General features: G+C 46.3%; 1 protein-coding gene across 3 annotated transcripts in view; it reads right to left on the reverse strand.

Annotated features, from left to right (window-relative positions):
* The window catches only part of STXBP1 (syntaxin binding protein 1), a 128803-nt gene that overhangs the window by 46529 nt on the left and 65354 nt on the right, over positions 1-16920 (reverse strand). For all 3 annotated transcript variants that reach the window (XM_029612836.1, XM_029612835.1, XM_029612834.1), the window contains exons 10-13: positions 16619-16726; positions 15766-15826; positions 7344-7409; positions 4622-4702 (exon numbers count right to left, since the gene is read on the reverse strand). In XM_029612836.1, coding sequence (XP_029468696.1) covers positions 4622-4702; positions 7344-7409; positions 15766-15826; positions 16619-16726 — 316 coding nt within the window. The remainder of the gene's footprint in view (positions 1-4621; positions 4703-7343; positions 7410-15765; positions 15827-16618; positions 16727-16920) is intronic.

Here is a 16920-nt window from a genome sequence, read left to right on the forward strand (position 1 = left end):
CACAGACAAACTGAACTGGAAATCACAACAAGTTAGATTGTATGCTATGCAGCAATGGAAAAACAGAAAATACCATCATTCCTCATAAAACATCAAACAATAAAATCAAGAACTATAAAACATCACAATAGGATCATACTAAAAATATATATTTCAAAACTGCTGATGAATAGAACCTCCAGTAATTTAACTCAGGGAAATTTTCAAAAATTTGTATATAACACCAATAAAATATTTCAAAAAGAGCAGACATCAAAAAATATTCAATAATTAAAACTAATAAGGTTTTTAAAAAGCCCCTGCTGTCCCCTTCTGTGGGAGCTCTTGATTTCCAGTCACCCTGATATTGTCGAGGATTAGGAGGTTATCCACTCTCTCTCACACATATACTGTCACATACATACACATTCATGCTCTTATATCCACCATAACCTCTCACTCTCACTGACACTGACACACTCTCAGGCTCTAAGACACTCTCTCCCCCTCCACACTCCCCCCCCCCCCCCCCCACACACACACAAACTCTTACTCCCTTGGATTTTCTCATACACACTCATGCTCTCACACTCACTGGCTCCCTCACATACACACAAACACACACACCCAGGCAAGCTCCCAGTCATTCTCACACACACACACTGACCCCCAGGCAGGCTCCCATTCATTTTCACACCACTCCCTCCCCATCCCCCAGGCATGCACACATTCATTCTCACACACACAGTCCCATTCATACATGTGCACACACTAAAGGCAGACCCCCCTCTCTTTTGCCAGCAACCTCGTAACCTCTCTCATTCCTCTGCTGCCACTGTCACTGCTGCCACATGGCTATTGGGGAGGTGCCGATTGCTGCTACTGACATTGAAGCCCATTCTGCTGCCTCCTCTGTGCAGGCCCCGTGGGCTTCCACTTCCTCCATGTTGATCTCGTACATTGTGAGATCCGCATAGAGAAAGTGCTATTCTTGCACATTCCCAAAGATTACTGTGCCAATCAGAAAAATGTAATTTATTTTTTTTTTACCTTTGCTGTCTGATCTTAGTTTTCTAATTGGTTGGTTACGGGCTTTTTTTTCCACCTTCCCTTTTTTATTTTTTTTGCCAATTCCTTTTATATTGTCTTTTTTTCTATTTCTTTTCTCTCCATCTTCTTCCCTCAAACACACAGTGAGGTTCTCATTCTCACATGCATTTCTCTCTCTCACACACACAGAGGCTCTCACTGTCACATGCTCTCTTTCATACAATCATTCATACACACACACAGAGGCTCTCACTGTCACATGCTCTCTTTCATACAATCATTCATACACACACACAGGCTCTCACTGGCACATGCTCTCTTTCATACAATCATTCATACACACACACAGGCTCTCACTGGCACATGCTGTCTCTCTCAGACACACAGAGGCTCTCACATGCTGTCTCTGCAAACATTCAGGTCCTCACTCCCACACACAGTCTCTCAACTCATCTCGCGCACACACACACACACACATTCTTCACACCCTCAGCATCTCTCTCACCTCTGGGCCTCCTCTTCGCGGGTCGCCGCAGGATGGGCTCTGCAGCGGCTCTGATCTTCTCGGGCCGCGGGGGCCCTGCTACCGGGCCTCCTCCTCTTCTCAGGCCGTTGGGATTCACGGCGGCCCGTAAGCGCTGCTCCTCTTCTGCACGCGCTGATGCTCCTCCTCCTTCTTCCTGCCCACGCGGCTCCGGCAACGTTTACTTCCGGGGCCGCACAGGCAGGAAGGAGGAGGAGCATCAGCGCGTTTAAACGCAATCTTTTTCTTCGGGCCGTGGTGACGTGAGCCTCACCACGGCCCTGCCCATCTGCCTGTCGCAGCGCCGCATGAGCCTCCTTGTGCCGGGGGCATTGGCTCCCCTCGGGATACCACTGCCCGCGGCGCCCCAGGCCCAGGCCTAGTGCTTCCACTGGCCCTGCCCGCAGGTTTCTCTTCGGGCCGCAGCGCCAGCAGACCCTGTTCTTGTCTTTAGCCGGGAAGTTAAAAAAAAAAAAATCACGTGATGGGAGTGACCAGCCCACCGGGGGAAGCCCGATCCCCCGATAGGCCAATCCGCCCCTGGGTTTCAGATAAATATTGACATGCATAGAATTGAAAATATAATTATATTTTTATAATAATTTCTGGGTTTTTACCCTGTCTTTCCAAATGATGCTCAAGTCACCTTTGAGCTTTATTAGTATTCAGATACATGAATACTAATATACTAATATACTCCATGAAGTTAGCATGGGGCACATTTAAAACTAATCGGAGAAAGTTCTTTTTACTCAACGCACAATTAAACTCTGGAATTTGTTGCCAGAGGATGTGGTTAGTGCAGTTAGTATAGCTGTGTTTAAAAAAGGATTGGATAAGTTCTTGGAAGAGAAGTCCATTACCTGCTATTAATTAAGTTGACTTAGATAATAACCACCGCTATTACTAGCAACGGTAACATGGAATAGACTTAGTTTTTGGGTACTTGCCAGGTACTTATGGCCTAGATTGGCCACTGTTGGAGACAGGATGCTGGGCTTGATGGGCCCTTGGTCTGACCCAGTATGGCATGTTCTTATGTTCTTATGTAATAATAATAATTCTACAGGTGTATTCTTCTTCCCCGGACTATACACTCCCCTGGGAACAACTACTCGAGCGTAGGCATCATATTTGGCCGCTCTGCCTATGGCAATTCTCACATCCAGAATACAGGCGTATAAGTAATCCCTAGTTAACCACTTAGATCTGTTACACGCGCCGGCTGCAGCAGACCCGCGGCTCGGCCCCCTCACCTCTTTCAAAATGATCCAGCACCTGGTCCCTTGTCTCTGGCGGCTGTGGGCCGCCAGCTCCGTCCTTGGGCTGCCCCTGGGGCCTTTGGCTCTGCTACAGTTCCTGATGTTCCGCGTCGGGCCTCTCTGCGTGGCCGGCGGAGAGACGCCGTCCTGACCAGCCCCGCACCCCTCCCTAGGCGTGCACGCGTGCACAGCTAATCCTTTAATAGGGCCCGCGGGGGGAATCTGGCCGCAGCCCCGGTTGATGATGTCAGCTAAGCTCCGGTATATAAGCCCGGGCTCCGCTCTCTCAAATTGCCTTTGCAACAGGACCCCTCGCTAATCGAGTACTCGTTGCCTCTTCAGTTCCTGGTTTCTGATCCTGATTGCCTTCGTTCCTGTTTCCTTGTTCCTGTGTTCCTGTTCCTTCGTCTCTCCTTCGGATTGCTAACCTGGTTTGACCTCTGCACTGCCTGACTACTCCGTTGCCTCTCTCCAGCCCCTGCTTCGTCTGACCATCCTTTGACTCTCTCCTCATCTAGACTTCAGCCTTGCTTGCCACTGCTTCCAGATTGCCGCCAGCCCTGAACCCAGCTTGCTTAAAGACACCTCTTCAGCCTTTGTCCTGGACGTAGTTCATTTAGGCTTCGGCCTGCTCTTGTTCGGGCGCCCCCTGTCAGACTGTGTTCCTATTGGCGCCTGGGTCTCCGGGACTCCGCCTCATCCAGTACAGACTGATACCTATACTAGTTGCTGTCTCTGGGCTGACCTCAATCCACCCATCGACGACCACTGAAGGAGGCCACCTAAGTCCAGCCGGCCCCGGCACCCAAAGGCTCAACCCGGGGAACGAGGGCTGGTTTTTGGTGAAGTGCCATCTGGCCTCCGTCCGTCAGCTCTCTCTGCCTGCCGATGGTGGGGACCCATAGGATCCCTCCTACGGGTAGCGTCAACCCCACCTCGGCCCAAGGGTCCACCTCCGGCGCAACAAGATCAGCGTGGTCAAATTTTCACATGTTGAGAGCCAATAAAAACAATTCACAAAGGCAGAGAGCTGCCATGCCTTTCACAGGCAGGAGAGAGATCTCACCAGCCATTTCCTCCCTACACACACACATAAACACACACACACAAAAAAGGCTAACTCTCTCTTTCAGACCTCAAAACACACACACACACTCACTCTCTTAGACACAAAGACACACACACCCACTCTCTTTCTCTCTCTGACACAAAGACACACACAGGCACATTCTGATGTTGTGCTGCTGTACTCATGTGCTCACTCACTCCAGTACTGCTCCTCGCTCCAGTACTTTATGTAAAGTTCTTGTTTGCTGCCAGTCCTACAGTCTGCAGTAGCCCCTCCCTTTTCTATTCCCACCCCTTCTTGGCACCCACACTCTCCAGGAGACTCAGTGGTGCCACAGCCAGTGCATAAAGCTCACACGACACAGGTTGGACACCTGTGCGCTAGCAGAATACCTCACACATGCAGAACACAAACAGACCCTCACCAAATACAGAACAAAAAAAAAAAGAGACCGTGAAGTAGAAATAGAAATATGCAGACAAAAACTAAACTGGAAACTGCAACAAGCCCATCTGTATTATGCAGTGCAACAATGGAAGGAAGACTCACTGCCATTCCTCAAACAAAATCAAGAAATATAAAACATCATTCATAATAGTAAACCCATACTATGAAAAAGAATAAATATTTAAAAACAGCCAACAAGTTAAAAATTTGCATAACTTTGTTTTAATATTTCCCCAAATATCAATAACATATTTCAAAACAATAGTGCGAATGGCATTACTGGAGACGCACCTGTTCCACCCGACAGAGTTTATCCACTGTTCCTTGGTAATGCTTCATGCAGTCTTCGGCCAGGTGCAGGTGAGTCGAATACTGAGGATATACAAGTGCATTACTAACGCCAGGACCTTTCAGATGGTACCTGCTAGTACTTACACGGGCTACAGAGTTTACACATTATAGGGGGGGCAACTATGAGCAGCCTGCAGGATTGAAGAGCACTCCTGCACTATAACACTTGCATTTCTTATAGTTAATTTTCAAACAGGCCGATACAACAAAGCCGTGAGGAAAACGAGCTCTCAGTGTTGAGCGCCCACTTTCCTAACGTGTGCCCAGCCACCTCTCCTGAGGGGTCGCACTGCCAAGGAGGCGCTAGGGACAAACATGTCTTAACCCGCTGACAGCTCCTAGAAGAGGTGGCTATCAGCAGGTTAGAAAAACGGACGCTCCAATTTTTTTTTTTATAAATGTGTTTATATTTTAAATAAGCCAAATACAAATCACAAATCACAAAATAAATTGTAGAAAAAGAAACATATCCAAATGTTTGTATACATGGCAGCCCTTCTGATTAATCTCCCCTCCCTCTCACCCCTAGTGAGAAGCATAGTAACAAAGTCAGACAGCCTCCTCACTACTACAGAGCCTGATGATACCCCAAGAAAAGAAAGAAAACCCAACCTTAGAAACATAGTGCAATTGTAAGAACAGAGATATTCCATCGGCTGGATATAAAAGAAGAAAAAAACCCCCAGCAAATAAGTAAAAGAAACATAGTGAATCTTTCATAAATCCCTCCTAGAAGATATCTCACAAGCAAAGTGTATCTCGAATACATTTTGGCAGATTCTGTATGTAACTTCCCCATATTTCCAGGAACGTCTTAGAACTTTTCACTCCCCTAGCTCGCATTTTATAAGAAGCATCCGTTTTCCTAACCTGTGCACAGCCATGGTTTAGGAAAATAGACACTCGTTAATTGAGCGTCCCTTTTTCTAACCTGACCACTGGCACTTTTTTTTTAAACCGGTTTGTTCTCCGACTTAATATCACCACAATATTAAGTCGGAGGATTTTCAGAAAAGCAGCATTTTCTGCTTTCCTGTTCACTTTTTTGGACTACTCAGAAATTAACCCCTGCTCTGGGATGTGGGAGGGTAATTTTCTAACAGGACACTCTACCCAGATAAATCACTCTCAGACGTGTCCTCTCTGTATGCTGTTTTTACATGAGACAAGATATACTTAGCACTAATGCTGCTTTCATGTGTGCTGCTTTGAGAACCGAGTTACTAGATATTACTGCATGACCTTGTGCACCACCATTTAACCTTGAAGGCTACATGGATTCATGCGGGTGAAGATCAATCACCTCTTGCTTTTTAAGTTCAAACTGTGTGCATTATCAACAGAGTATATTTAGGGACAGATGTACTAAGCTTTCCTTTCTCCCATAAATACAAAGAAATTGATATGCAAAAAAGGCTGAGTCCCTAAATTTAGGCATCGAAGTTAAGTGCCTATTTTCAGCCAAACATAGGAGCCAAAGTTATCAGCTCAAAATCCACCTAAATTTAGGGTCCTAAAACTTAGGATTCCCAAATTTAGGATTATTATTCATTTGCCTAGATTTAGGATCCTAAGGCCTAGATTTATCAAAATGCTATAAATATAGCGAAATAGCGCCCAAGATAAAAAAAAAAAGGGGGGCATGGTTAGACTAATTTCCATGCTCGGGTTTTTATCGCACATGCCATTCGAGGGGGGGGGGGAGAGAGACACACTATAAGAGGGGGCACTTTTAACTTGGGGTGGGGTTTGGGGGTGGGGTAGGTTAGGGGGGGACAGTTTTACATACCCAGTCAGAGGTACAAACAGCAAAGTTGACATCACTGAAGACTTGTACAACTCTTTTACCTTTCATTGCTCCAAATGACAGAAAATCTTCAGTGATGTCAACTTTGCTGTTTGTACCTCTGACTGTGTACGCAAAACTGCCCCCCAACCTACCCAATTCAGTGTTAAAAGTGCCTCCTCTTACTGTGGTATAAATAGTAAAGTTACATATTAGTCTCTCTCTCTCTCTCCCCTCCCAGCCCTCCCGACACCTGTGATAAAAACCTTTTTGGTCACTAACGAGGTCACAACACACAGAGAAAAGGTGTAGTTATTTCCAGCATTAAAACCCACGTTGCTGTTACAGTGTTATCGTGTGCAAATGGGCCTTTATGCTAGCATTAAGGCCCTAACGTGAAAAGATAAATGACCCTGTAAGTTAGGTGTCTGATGCTGAAAATCAGTGGTAAGCTCCTAACCTTTTTCCTGCCCTAAATTTGCCTCTACGCCTGCCCTCTTTTTATGTTCCAAGTGAATCTAGGCCCTTTAATTTAGGAATTCAGCCCTATTTAGTTTTCGAAGGGGCCAATTTAGGCCCTTAACTCCCAAAGTTAGGAGCCTGAACCATTTGAGAATCCTCCTACAAATGGGAAAAGCCCTTTAGTATATCTGGCCCTCAATGTCTTTGCCATTCAGTTATCCTGCTGATTCCCTCATCTTTCTCATCATCACCCCTGATCGGATGCATCTGAAACAGCTCCTGAGATTCAAGTCCCCCCTGTGAACTGCCACTCTTTCACTAATGGTACGGTTTGTACTGCTAAATAATATAGAAATGAGTAATAATAATAATGGTAGGCCTTCTTTCTAATCTCTCTCTGTCTGATCACTGTACCTTGCTGAGTTCCTTCTGGTACTGGGGCATCTTCTTCAGCATTTGGGACAAGTCTCTCATGGTTGTCTAGGAAGACAAGATGGTGATTTTTGTTTCCATTATTTATACTTTCATTGTTTTTTCTACATACATTTGTGTAGACTGTAATCAGACTTCATATAAAGGACCGAGCATGTGTTTTTATGACTTCAATTATATAATCGTTTACTGTTCATATGGTTCGGTTATCTTCACCCTGATAAAAAGTGATTCTTTGGCCTGTACGCACAATTGTGGAAGTTCTTTCCGGGGGTCACTCGGAGGTCTTGACAATGGGCACTTGATGAGGGATACCACCTTACCAAAGGACCTGTGTCCTCTGAGAGCGGTTCCTTCAGCCCAAACTTTGCATCTATTTGCATTTACAGGGATTACAAGTAACTGGCGTTACATTCCATTTTAAGTTTGTACTTTCCAGGCTTTTTAGTCTGTTGTGTAATCAAAGACTTGAAAAAAGGTTTACATTAAAACAGGCAAACACTGCGCCCAATGCATCGGTGAAAGTACTATGGGAGAGCTGAGTTAGGTTCAGCCCCAAGGGTGGAAGGGAAACCCCAGCCATTGTACAACAGGCAATGTAAGACTTGTATCAGCATGGTAGGCAGACTGGATGAATCAAATGGTGCTTTTCTGTTGATAATCTCTGTGTTTCAAAAGGACATGGGATAAACACTGCAGATCCCTAGAGGTTAAAGAATGGAAATGAAGATATTAAGTAATCTATATTTTAATTTTAGGTGTAAAATTTCCACATGGGGTAACCTGCACAGAATAGCAGTTACTACCATAAGCCATTTCTTGGGCAGACTGGATGGATCATTTGGTCTTTATCTACCATCATTTTCCATGTTACTGTGTTACTATGTTTCCATGTGACAGCAACGCCTTCGGTTGAGACTTAGCATGCACATCCGGTGTGCATGGTAAGGTACCATACCCAGTTCTGAAGGGTGTGGTACCCCACCAAAAACTGTTGCTGTGAAATGTAGATGATAATGGGAGGGGAGAAGGGATAAAAATAGTGTGTTTCGCTCGACTGGTCATGAGTCTACTCCATGGTCAGCCGCACTTACCTGGGATTCCCAGAAGCGGGGAGACCGCCGATACTGCAATGCTCTCCTGGCATCAGACACAGCAGGCCACCGCGCACAAAGGGCCGCGCCGGGCATGCCGCTCATCTGTGTGAAAGTTCCTAGGCACACGCACATCTTTCACCAATTTAAAGGGCCCGCGGCAGGAAACTTCCCGTGGCGCCCTCTGATGATGTCACCCAGGCCCTCCTATTTAAGGCCTGGCCAGTCTTGCAGTAGATGCCTCCACAACAGGTCGAACTCCTAGGAGTAGCTGGTTGCTTGTTCCTGACTCCGTGTTCCTGATTCCATGTTCCTGTCTCCCGGCTTTTGTCTTGTCTTCCTCCTGGACTGCTTCTTTGGCCTTGAACCTTGGTACGTCTCTTGGACTTCGATTGATCACTGCCTGCCTTGACCCCTGGAACGCTTTGACTCTGCTTGCCGTTCACCTAGGACTCCTCCTCGTCGGAGACCTGCGCCTAAATTCAGCCAGCCCTGGAACCCAAGGGCTCAACCTGAGGGGAACAAGGGCTGCTATTGGTGAAGGTTCTGTTGGGTCTCTGTATTGGTCAGTTCCGCCTGCCGATGACGAGGACCTGCAAGGCTCCTCCCTGCAGGTAGTGTCAACCTTGTCTCAGTCCAAGGGTCCACATCCGTAACAGTTTGCCAAGGCAATGAATCCGGCAGAGCTCTCAGGCCTCCAAGCCATTCCAGTCTTGGCTCAGAAGATCCAGCAGCAGCAACAATTCCTGGAAGCATTGGCAAGTTCAATGGAACGGCGAAGCGTCCAGCTTGTCACCACCACCACCTTGACAAGTGCCGGGGTTTCGGCGGCACCTGTAACCATGGTGGTTTCCCCAATGGTACGTCTCCCAGTACCACCCAGGTACGTGGGGGATCCTAAACAATGCCGTGGATTTTTAAATTAGTGATTTATGCACTTTTCTCTTCAGCCTGCACAGTTTTCCAGCGACACTATTAAAACCACGATCATTCTCTCTCTTCTTGATGGGAAGACCTTAGCCTGAGCCTCCGCTCTCAGGGAGTATGGAGACACATTACTTCAAGACCTACAAAATTCTTCAAGGCCTATAAGCAGGTACTCGATGAGCCGGGATGTCAAGCCACTGTCGGATCGGATCTTCTGCACTTGCGGCAGGGTTCCAGATCCCTGATGGATTATGCCATCGAGTTCCGCACTATGGCCACGGAACTAGATTGGCAGGAGGATTTCCGCCCCCCCCCCCCCTCCCGAATTAAAAATGAAATAGCCGCCCAAGAACTGCCTGACTCCCTAGACACTCTCATTGATCTGACTGGAAGGATTGATTGGCGGCTTCAACAGTGGGCTTGGGAATTGCGAGTACCACACAGGCAGGTGTTATTGGCTCCGTCAATCTCATATCCTCGTACGCCAGCTTTGGCATCAATGCCTGCTTCGGTCCGTCTGGAGGAGGTCATGCAGCTTGGGCAGAGCCACATCACACTAGAGAAGAAGCAGTGTCACTGTACCCTGGGTCTTTGTTTTTTACTGCACAGGGAAGGGGTATCTTCTGGCAAAATGCCTTGTAAAACAGGGAAACTGATGAGCCTAGGAACCAGTGGGGAGATGTCCCTAGGCTATACTGTTCCCGCTCCCCAACTTACTCTTCCTGTGGAGATCACTTCGGAAGATCATGTATTTGATGGGGAGCCCCTCCCGGGCAGGATCACTTCAATCGACCACCCCATTATGCCTCCACACTGGAGCCCTACATTTAGAGGAGATAACATTGTTCATCTTTGAGATTGCCCTGGATGCAGCTTCGTTCCCCACTTTCAACTGGGGAATCCTGCAACTAGCAAAGTGGGGTCCTCAATGCCATACCTCTTGCCTCTGTCAAGTTTGGCCTTTATCTCATGTTCTGCTAGCATTGATCTCCATGCGATTGCCACTGCAGTACACTGATTTTTGAGGATGTATTTTCTAAGAAGAAAACAGAGACCTTACTGGAAGATTGATCCTTTGATTGCGCCATCAATCTTTTTCCAGGCTCTACCCCACCTCGGGGATGGGTATACCCCCCATCTCTACCAGAAACTAAGGCTATCTCTCAGTACATCCAGGAAAATCTCGAGAGGGGGTTCATTCAACCATCCAAGTCCCCGGCTGTGGCAGGATTCTTCTTTGTGTGAAAGAAAGATGGTACATTATGACTGTGCATAGACTACAGGGGTCTAAATACTAGGGATGTGCAGCAGGGATGGATTCGTCCCATTCGGTATTCATATTCGTCGAGACCCAAATCCGTTGCATCCGTTCTCGGGGGACCCCGATCCGTTCATTAGTTACATATGCATTCGTTTCCCAAATAAAACCCCATCCCAACCCTTTACATTTAATTAACTACAACCCCCCACCCTCCTGACCCCCCCAAGACTTGCCAAAAGTCCCTGGTGATCCAGCGGGGGTCCTGGAGCGATCTCCTGCACTCGGGCCGTCGGCTGCCGGTATTCAAATTGGCGCTCCTGTCACATGGTAGGAACAATGGACGGCCGGCGCCATCTTGTGTTCCTACCATTTGACAAGGACCGACCAACTGCACCGATAGCCCCTGTGACATAGTAAGGGCAAAGGTTATCGGCGCCATTTTGAATACAGGCAGCCGACGGCCCGAGTGCAGGAGATTGCTCCAAGACCCCCGCTGTACCACCAGGGACTTTTGGCAAGTCTTGGGGGGGTCAGGAGGGTAGGGATTTATTCGTTAGTGAAACGTTGTATTTGTGGGGGTTCGCCATACGTTTCGTGACCCCCACGAATACAACGAATATGGCATATTCGTTGCGGATTGCCAATACGTTGCAAACAAATGCACACCCCTACTAAATACAATAATGAAGAAGGATCGTTACCCCTTACCCTTTATTTCCAAACTTCTCGATCACCTTCAAGGAGCCAGGATATTTACAAAACTTGACCTCCGAGGTGCGTGCAACCTTATCCACATTAAGCCAGGTGACGAATGGAAAATGGCATTCAACACATGGGATGGCCATTTTGAATACCTGGTAACGCCCTTTGGTCTATGCAACACCCCCAGGATATTTCAAAACACAGTGATTGAGATTTTCAGAGATCTCTTGTATGTGTGCATTGTAGTCTACCTTGACAATATTCTCATTTTTTCCAAAGATCTTTCTTCTCATCGCCGGGATGTCAGGCAAGCTCTTCAATGCCTATGCTCTAGCAAATTGTAGGTCAAACTCGAGATTCCTTTGAAAAGGAGAGTCTACCCTTCTTAGGATACATAATCTTCAGCCACAGCTTTCGCCTGGACTCTGAAAAGGTAGACTGTATTCAGAACTAGCCACAGCCCACCTGCCTTCGTCCCCTGCAAAGGTGTTTGGGATTTGCAAATTTCTATTGACACTTTATTCCCAATTACTCCCAGATTGCCGCACCTCTCATGGTACTCACCAAGAAAGGGGCAAATACCAAGGACTGGCCCCCAGAGACAGTCAATGCCTTCCTCAAACTGAAACAAGCCTTTCTTCGAGAACCCTGCCTCTGTCATCCTGATCCCACACGTCCTTTTATTCTTGAGGTGGACGCTTCTTCCGTGGGAATAAGGGCCATATTCAGTCAACACTCAGATACAGGGGTCCTTTCTCCTTGCTTCTTCTCTTAAAAATTTTTACCTACCAAATGGAACTACGACATCAGGGACAAGGAATTATTTGCCATAAAGAATGGTGACAATGGTTGGAAGGAGCACATCGCATTGCAGATTACACTGACCATAAAACTTAGAACAGCTCCGCCATACTCAACGTTTGAATGCCCACCAAGCCCGGTGGTCCTTGTTTTTCACCCACTTCGACTTTGAGGTGAGATATAGGCTGGCAAACAAGAACACGCCCTATCCCAGTCCTTCGAGGTAGAAGACACACCTAACCCTCCTAGGCACATCATTGATCCAGGGTAAATCCTCCTGGCTACCTTCATGACCGTCCCTCCAGGAAAGACGGTTGTTCCATACAGACTCTGTCAAAAGGTTTTGGAATGGTCCCATGATTCCCGTGTCGCTGGCCATCCTGGTCTGGCCCAGACTCTCTCACTCCTCCAGCAGTATTACTGGTGGCCCTAGATGCAAAAGGAATTCAAGGCCTATGGGGACTCTTGTCTGACCTGCACCCAGGAAAAACCTTTGGTGGGACCTTGGGAGCTGTTACAGTAATTGCCAGCCCCCAAGGAACCATTGGACCCATTTGTCCACTGACTTTGTGGTGGACCTCCCCCTCTCTGCCGTATTATCTGGGCCGTAATTGACTGTTTCCTTAAAATGGCCCACTTCGTTGCCCTTCCTGGCCTACCATCTACACCCAAATTGGCAAGGTTGTTTATCATCCATGTCTTCCGCTTGCATGGATCGAGGCACTCAATTTACTGCCAAATACTGGCATTCCTTATGCCGTAAGTTCAATATTACATTGGATTTTACCACAGCATACCACCCTCAAGCCAAAGGTCAGGTGGAATGGACCAACCGCACTCTAAAAACCTTCCTCAGGTCATTCATCAATGAACACCAGGACAACTGGACTACTCTTCTCCCGTGGTGGGAATTTTCTCACGTGAATGCCGCCACCGGATCATCTCCATTTTTTATAGTATATGGGTGGCAGCCGGCCCCTCCATTTCCGATTCCGCTGTCTGTCGCGTCCCCAGAACCCCAATTAACAGCACAGGAACTTCAGAAGTTGTGGGTTCGAACAGAGGCGATGATCTAGAGAGCTGCCTCGAAAGCAAAGGAGACGTCAGACACCCACTGACAAACTGCCCCAAAGTTCAAGATTGGGACAGGGTTTGTTTACATACTCACTATATCAGGCTAAGAGTACCCTCTATGAGACTGGCACCACTCTACATCGGGTCTACCCCACAGTCGGCTGCGCTTACCTGGGATTCCCGAGCAGCGTGGAGACTGCCGATGCTGCAACGCTCTCCCGGCGTCAGATGCAGCAGGCTACTGTGCACAAAGGGCCACGCCGCACCAGGAACACTGCTCAGCTGTGTGAACATTCCTAGGCGTGCCAATTTAAAGAGCCCACAGCAGGAAACTTCCCATGGCGCCCTCTGATGATGTCACCCAGGCCCTCCTATTTAAGGCCTGGTCAGACCTGCAGTAGACTCCTCAGCAACAGATTGAATTCCTAGGAGTAGCTGGTTGCTTGTTCCTGACTCCGTGTTCCTGTCTCCCAGATTTTGTCTTGACTTCCTCCTGGACTGCTTCTTTGGTCTTGACCCTTGGTATGTCTCTTGGACTTCGCTTGATCGCTGCCTGTCTTGACCCCTGGTACTACTCCTGAACTTCGCTTGATCTTCACCTGCCAACTCCTGGCACGTCTCTTGGACTTCGCTTGATCGCAGCTGCCTTGACCCCTGGAACGGTTTGACTTTGCTTGCCGTTCACTGTAGGATTCCTCCTCATTGGAGACCTGCACCTAAGTCCAGCCAGCCCCGGCACCAAAGGGCTCAACCTGCGGGGAACTAGGGCTGGTATTGGTGAAGGTCCTGTTGGGTCTCTGCACCGATCAGTTCCTCCTGCCGACAATGAGGACCTTCAGGGCTCCTCTCTGCAGGTAGCATCAACCTCATCTTGGACCAAGGGTTCACATCCATAACATAGTGAAACCCCTTATCTCTTCTAAATGAACATGATGTTCAATCAAGAATCAACCATTTAATTCATCACTGCAGAGGAAAACTCAGTGCTGGCCTTGTTTGTTAAGTCATATAGTTTATTTTTGACAACATATTAGAACTGTCAAGGGTTTATCCATTTGGAAAATGAGTGAAGTTGATTAATGCTTAAATGTTGGAATCCATGGGAATGTTGCATTTGATAAAACATTCAATTAAAAAAAGGAGAAAATGTCTGATAATATTAGAACACACTCAAAAAGAGAGATAGTGATAAATAACTTCACTGGCACAAATAACTAAATTTTATAAAAAGGGAAGTCAGCAAATTTTTAAGTCCTATATTGCAAGCCACAACTGGTCTAAAATGGATAACCCAGACTACACAATTATGCATCCCAAGAATATTTTACACAATCTAAATCTAACAATTGTCCAAAAATCTCAATAATTCACTGAACAAGAGTGAAAGGACATTTGTACTTATTTGCATCTGCAGAAATTCTGGGTAACTGGAATTGCAGTTCCTTAAAATGTTAGTTTATTTTCTGTTACAGTTCACTAATGCCAGTTGGTTACCACTTACAAATCTTATTTAAACTGTATATTCAAATCATTTCTGCTAGAAAACAAATTTCCACAAATTTCCGTGAACTCATTGGCTGCACCGAAGTCATGTTTAAAAAATTCATGCGTATTCTACAAAAGTATCCATACAAGACAATGCAACTTGCTGTAGTATATTAGATTAATACACGTGAACTCCAGTGTAAATTAAATATATACATTAAGTTCTACTAGGGATGCTAAAGCTACCTTTATTTTTAATATGTTGGAAAAGTTCAATAAAAATGTCCAAAAGAGCACTATATGAACTCTAAAAATGCTAATATCAGGAATAGGTTTTCCCTGAAGGTGTGAGAGTTCTGTGTAAGTGTTCCACACCTATTCTTCTGACAATGGTCATGTCACCACGGTTATCCACTTAGCAAGGCCATGAGTGAACACATATATTGCTCATTATTATTGGTGGCTATTTAGATTATTACAAAGCTTGAGAAACATGGGTGCTGGAGGGAACTAAGTGGGGAACTAAGCCTATCCTGGATAAGAGAAAAATTGCAGGTGGTCGCAGTTTGTGGCCAGCAGCTGGGTTGTATCCTTAGCAGTATGGATAGAATAACTGGGCAGACTGGATGGACTAGATGGTTTTCTGCCATTATCCATGATGATACTATCAGTGATGGTTAAGAGTCCAAGACTCAACTATATCAGACCACCTGAAATGTGCTTGACCAATTTTTTTGTAATGGCTAGCAGGTGCACTTGTTTTTCTTGCTCTGTTTCAAATACATTCTGGTACTTTCAGTGCTGTTCAGTCCCTGATAAAAGGATTAGATGGCCTAGGGTTGTTCAGGCTCATAAAGAACTCCTGAAGCTCCATAACATAGAACGGAGTCGATATGGATAGGGACTACGTGAGGGTGTATAGCAGGAAGAACCTAGCCCTCCAACTGGTTGAAATGCAGGAATAAAGATTACATGGAAACTGAAGAGCTTCTTGTCAGCCTCTGATTTTGAGCTGGGAGATCCTATCTCACAATCAACACCTTAAGAAATGTTGGATCACCTTATCGCCTGTGTTCATCCTCTTGCTGGACGAAAAATCCTTCAGTGAACGAGTCACCTCCCTGAATAAAGGAAAGAAAGTTTTATTTTTTAATGAAAAGAGTTATCCATGGCTCTGCTTATTGAATTAAGGAGGATTACTGGGACTTTCAGTCCCTGAACCGGGATCTACCTGAGACACCTAGATGCAGAATTCCAGGACCTAGGTAATGAAGCTGTGATGGTCGGGCACAGAAGGTTCTCTGCCATTGGCATGGAGTGGGAAGGTAGGTATGCCATCCTACCCATATCATCTGGGCTGTGAAGATATCCTGAAAACCAGACTTGTTTGTGGCACTTCAAGACCAGAGTTGCCTACCCCTGCTGTAAAGAGTGACTTAGTTCTGTAGCACCTTTCCACTGTTTCTGTTTCTCTAGTGCCACGAAGCCCAGAGTTTCTGATCTCTTCAGAAGGGAGACTGGATTTGTTCAGCACACCCCATCTAGATTTTCATATCAAATGTACTTTTTCTTACAGCTACAGCTCTGATGAACTCAGCCACTCTCCTTCTAACACATACTAGATAAGCTTGTATTGCACACAAAGGACAGAGAGAAGGAAATAAATTGATTTGTTTCTGGAACTGAAGGAAGGAATGTCAGTAGCATGGCCGTCCCTACAGGAAAAGTACATGGAAAGAAGCTGGCGACACTTTGGTCCTTGATAACTCAGTGGTATTAGAGACGTGTTATATACAATCTTTGAAAGGTTCTCTGTATAAAACAGGGTGCGACAAACTGCTCAGGAGGTCCGGATGGACTTCTGTATTACGACCTGAGACACTCAACTCCTAAGAAGCGATAGGAATACATACTGAGACACTTCTGCAATGTGCTTATGGCGTAAGGTCACCCAGAGGTCGTCATCTTCATCCAGCAGAACTTCCTTTACCCTCTGCTCTCCGATGCCACTCGTTTCATACCTAGATAGAATGCTCAAAATCAAAAACATTTCACTCTTGTCATTTGCATCCTTTTTACGACCATCCTACTTCTCTGCTTCCATTCTTCCTACCATTGGCCTTCTCCCATTTTTGTCTCTCGCACCACCATCTTCCACCATTGCTCCACCCTTTTCACCAGTATCCTCTTCATTCCACTCCTCTCACTTCCTTGA

Source organism: Rhinatrema bivittatum, chromosome 8 (genome assembly GCF_901001135.1).
Source record: "Rhinatrema bivittatum chromosome 8, aRhiBiv1.1, whole genome shotgun sequence".
NCBI lineage: Eukaryota > Metazoa > Chordata > Amphibia > Gymnophiona > Rhinatrematidae > Rhinatrema > Rhinatrema bivittatum.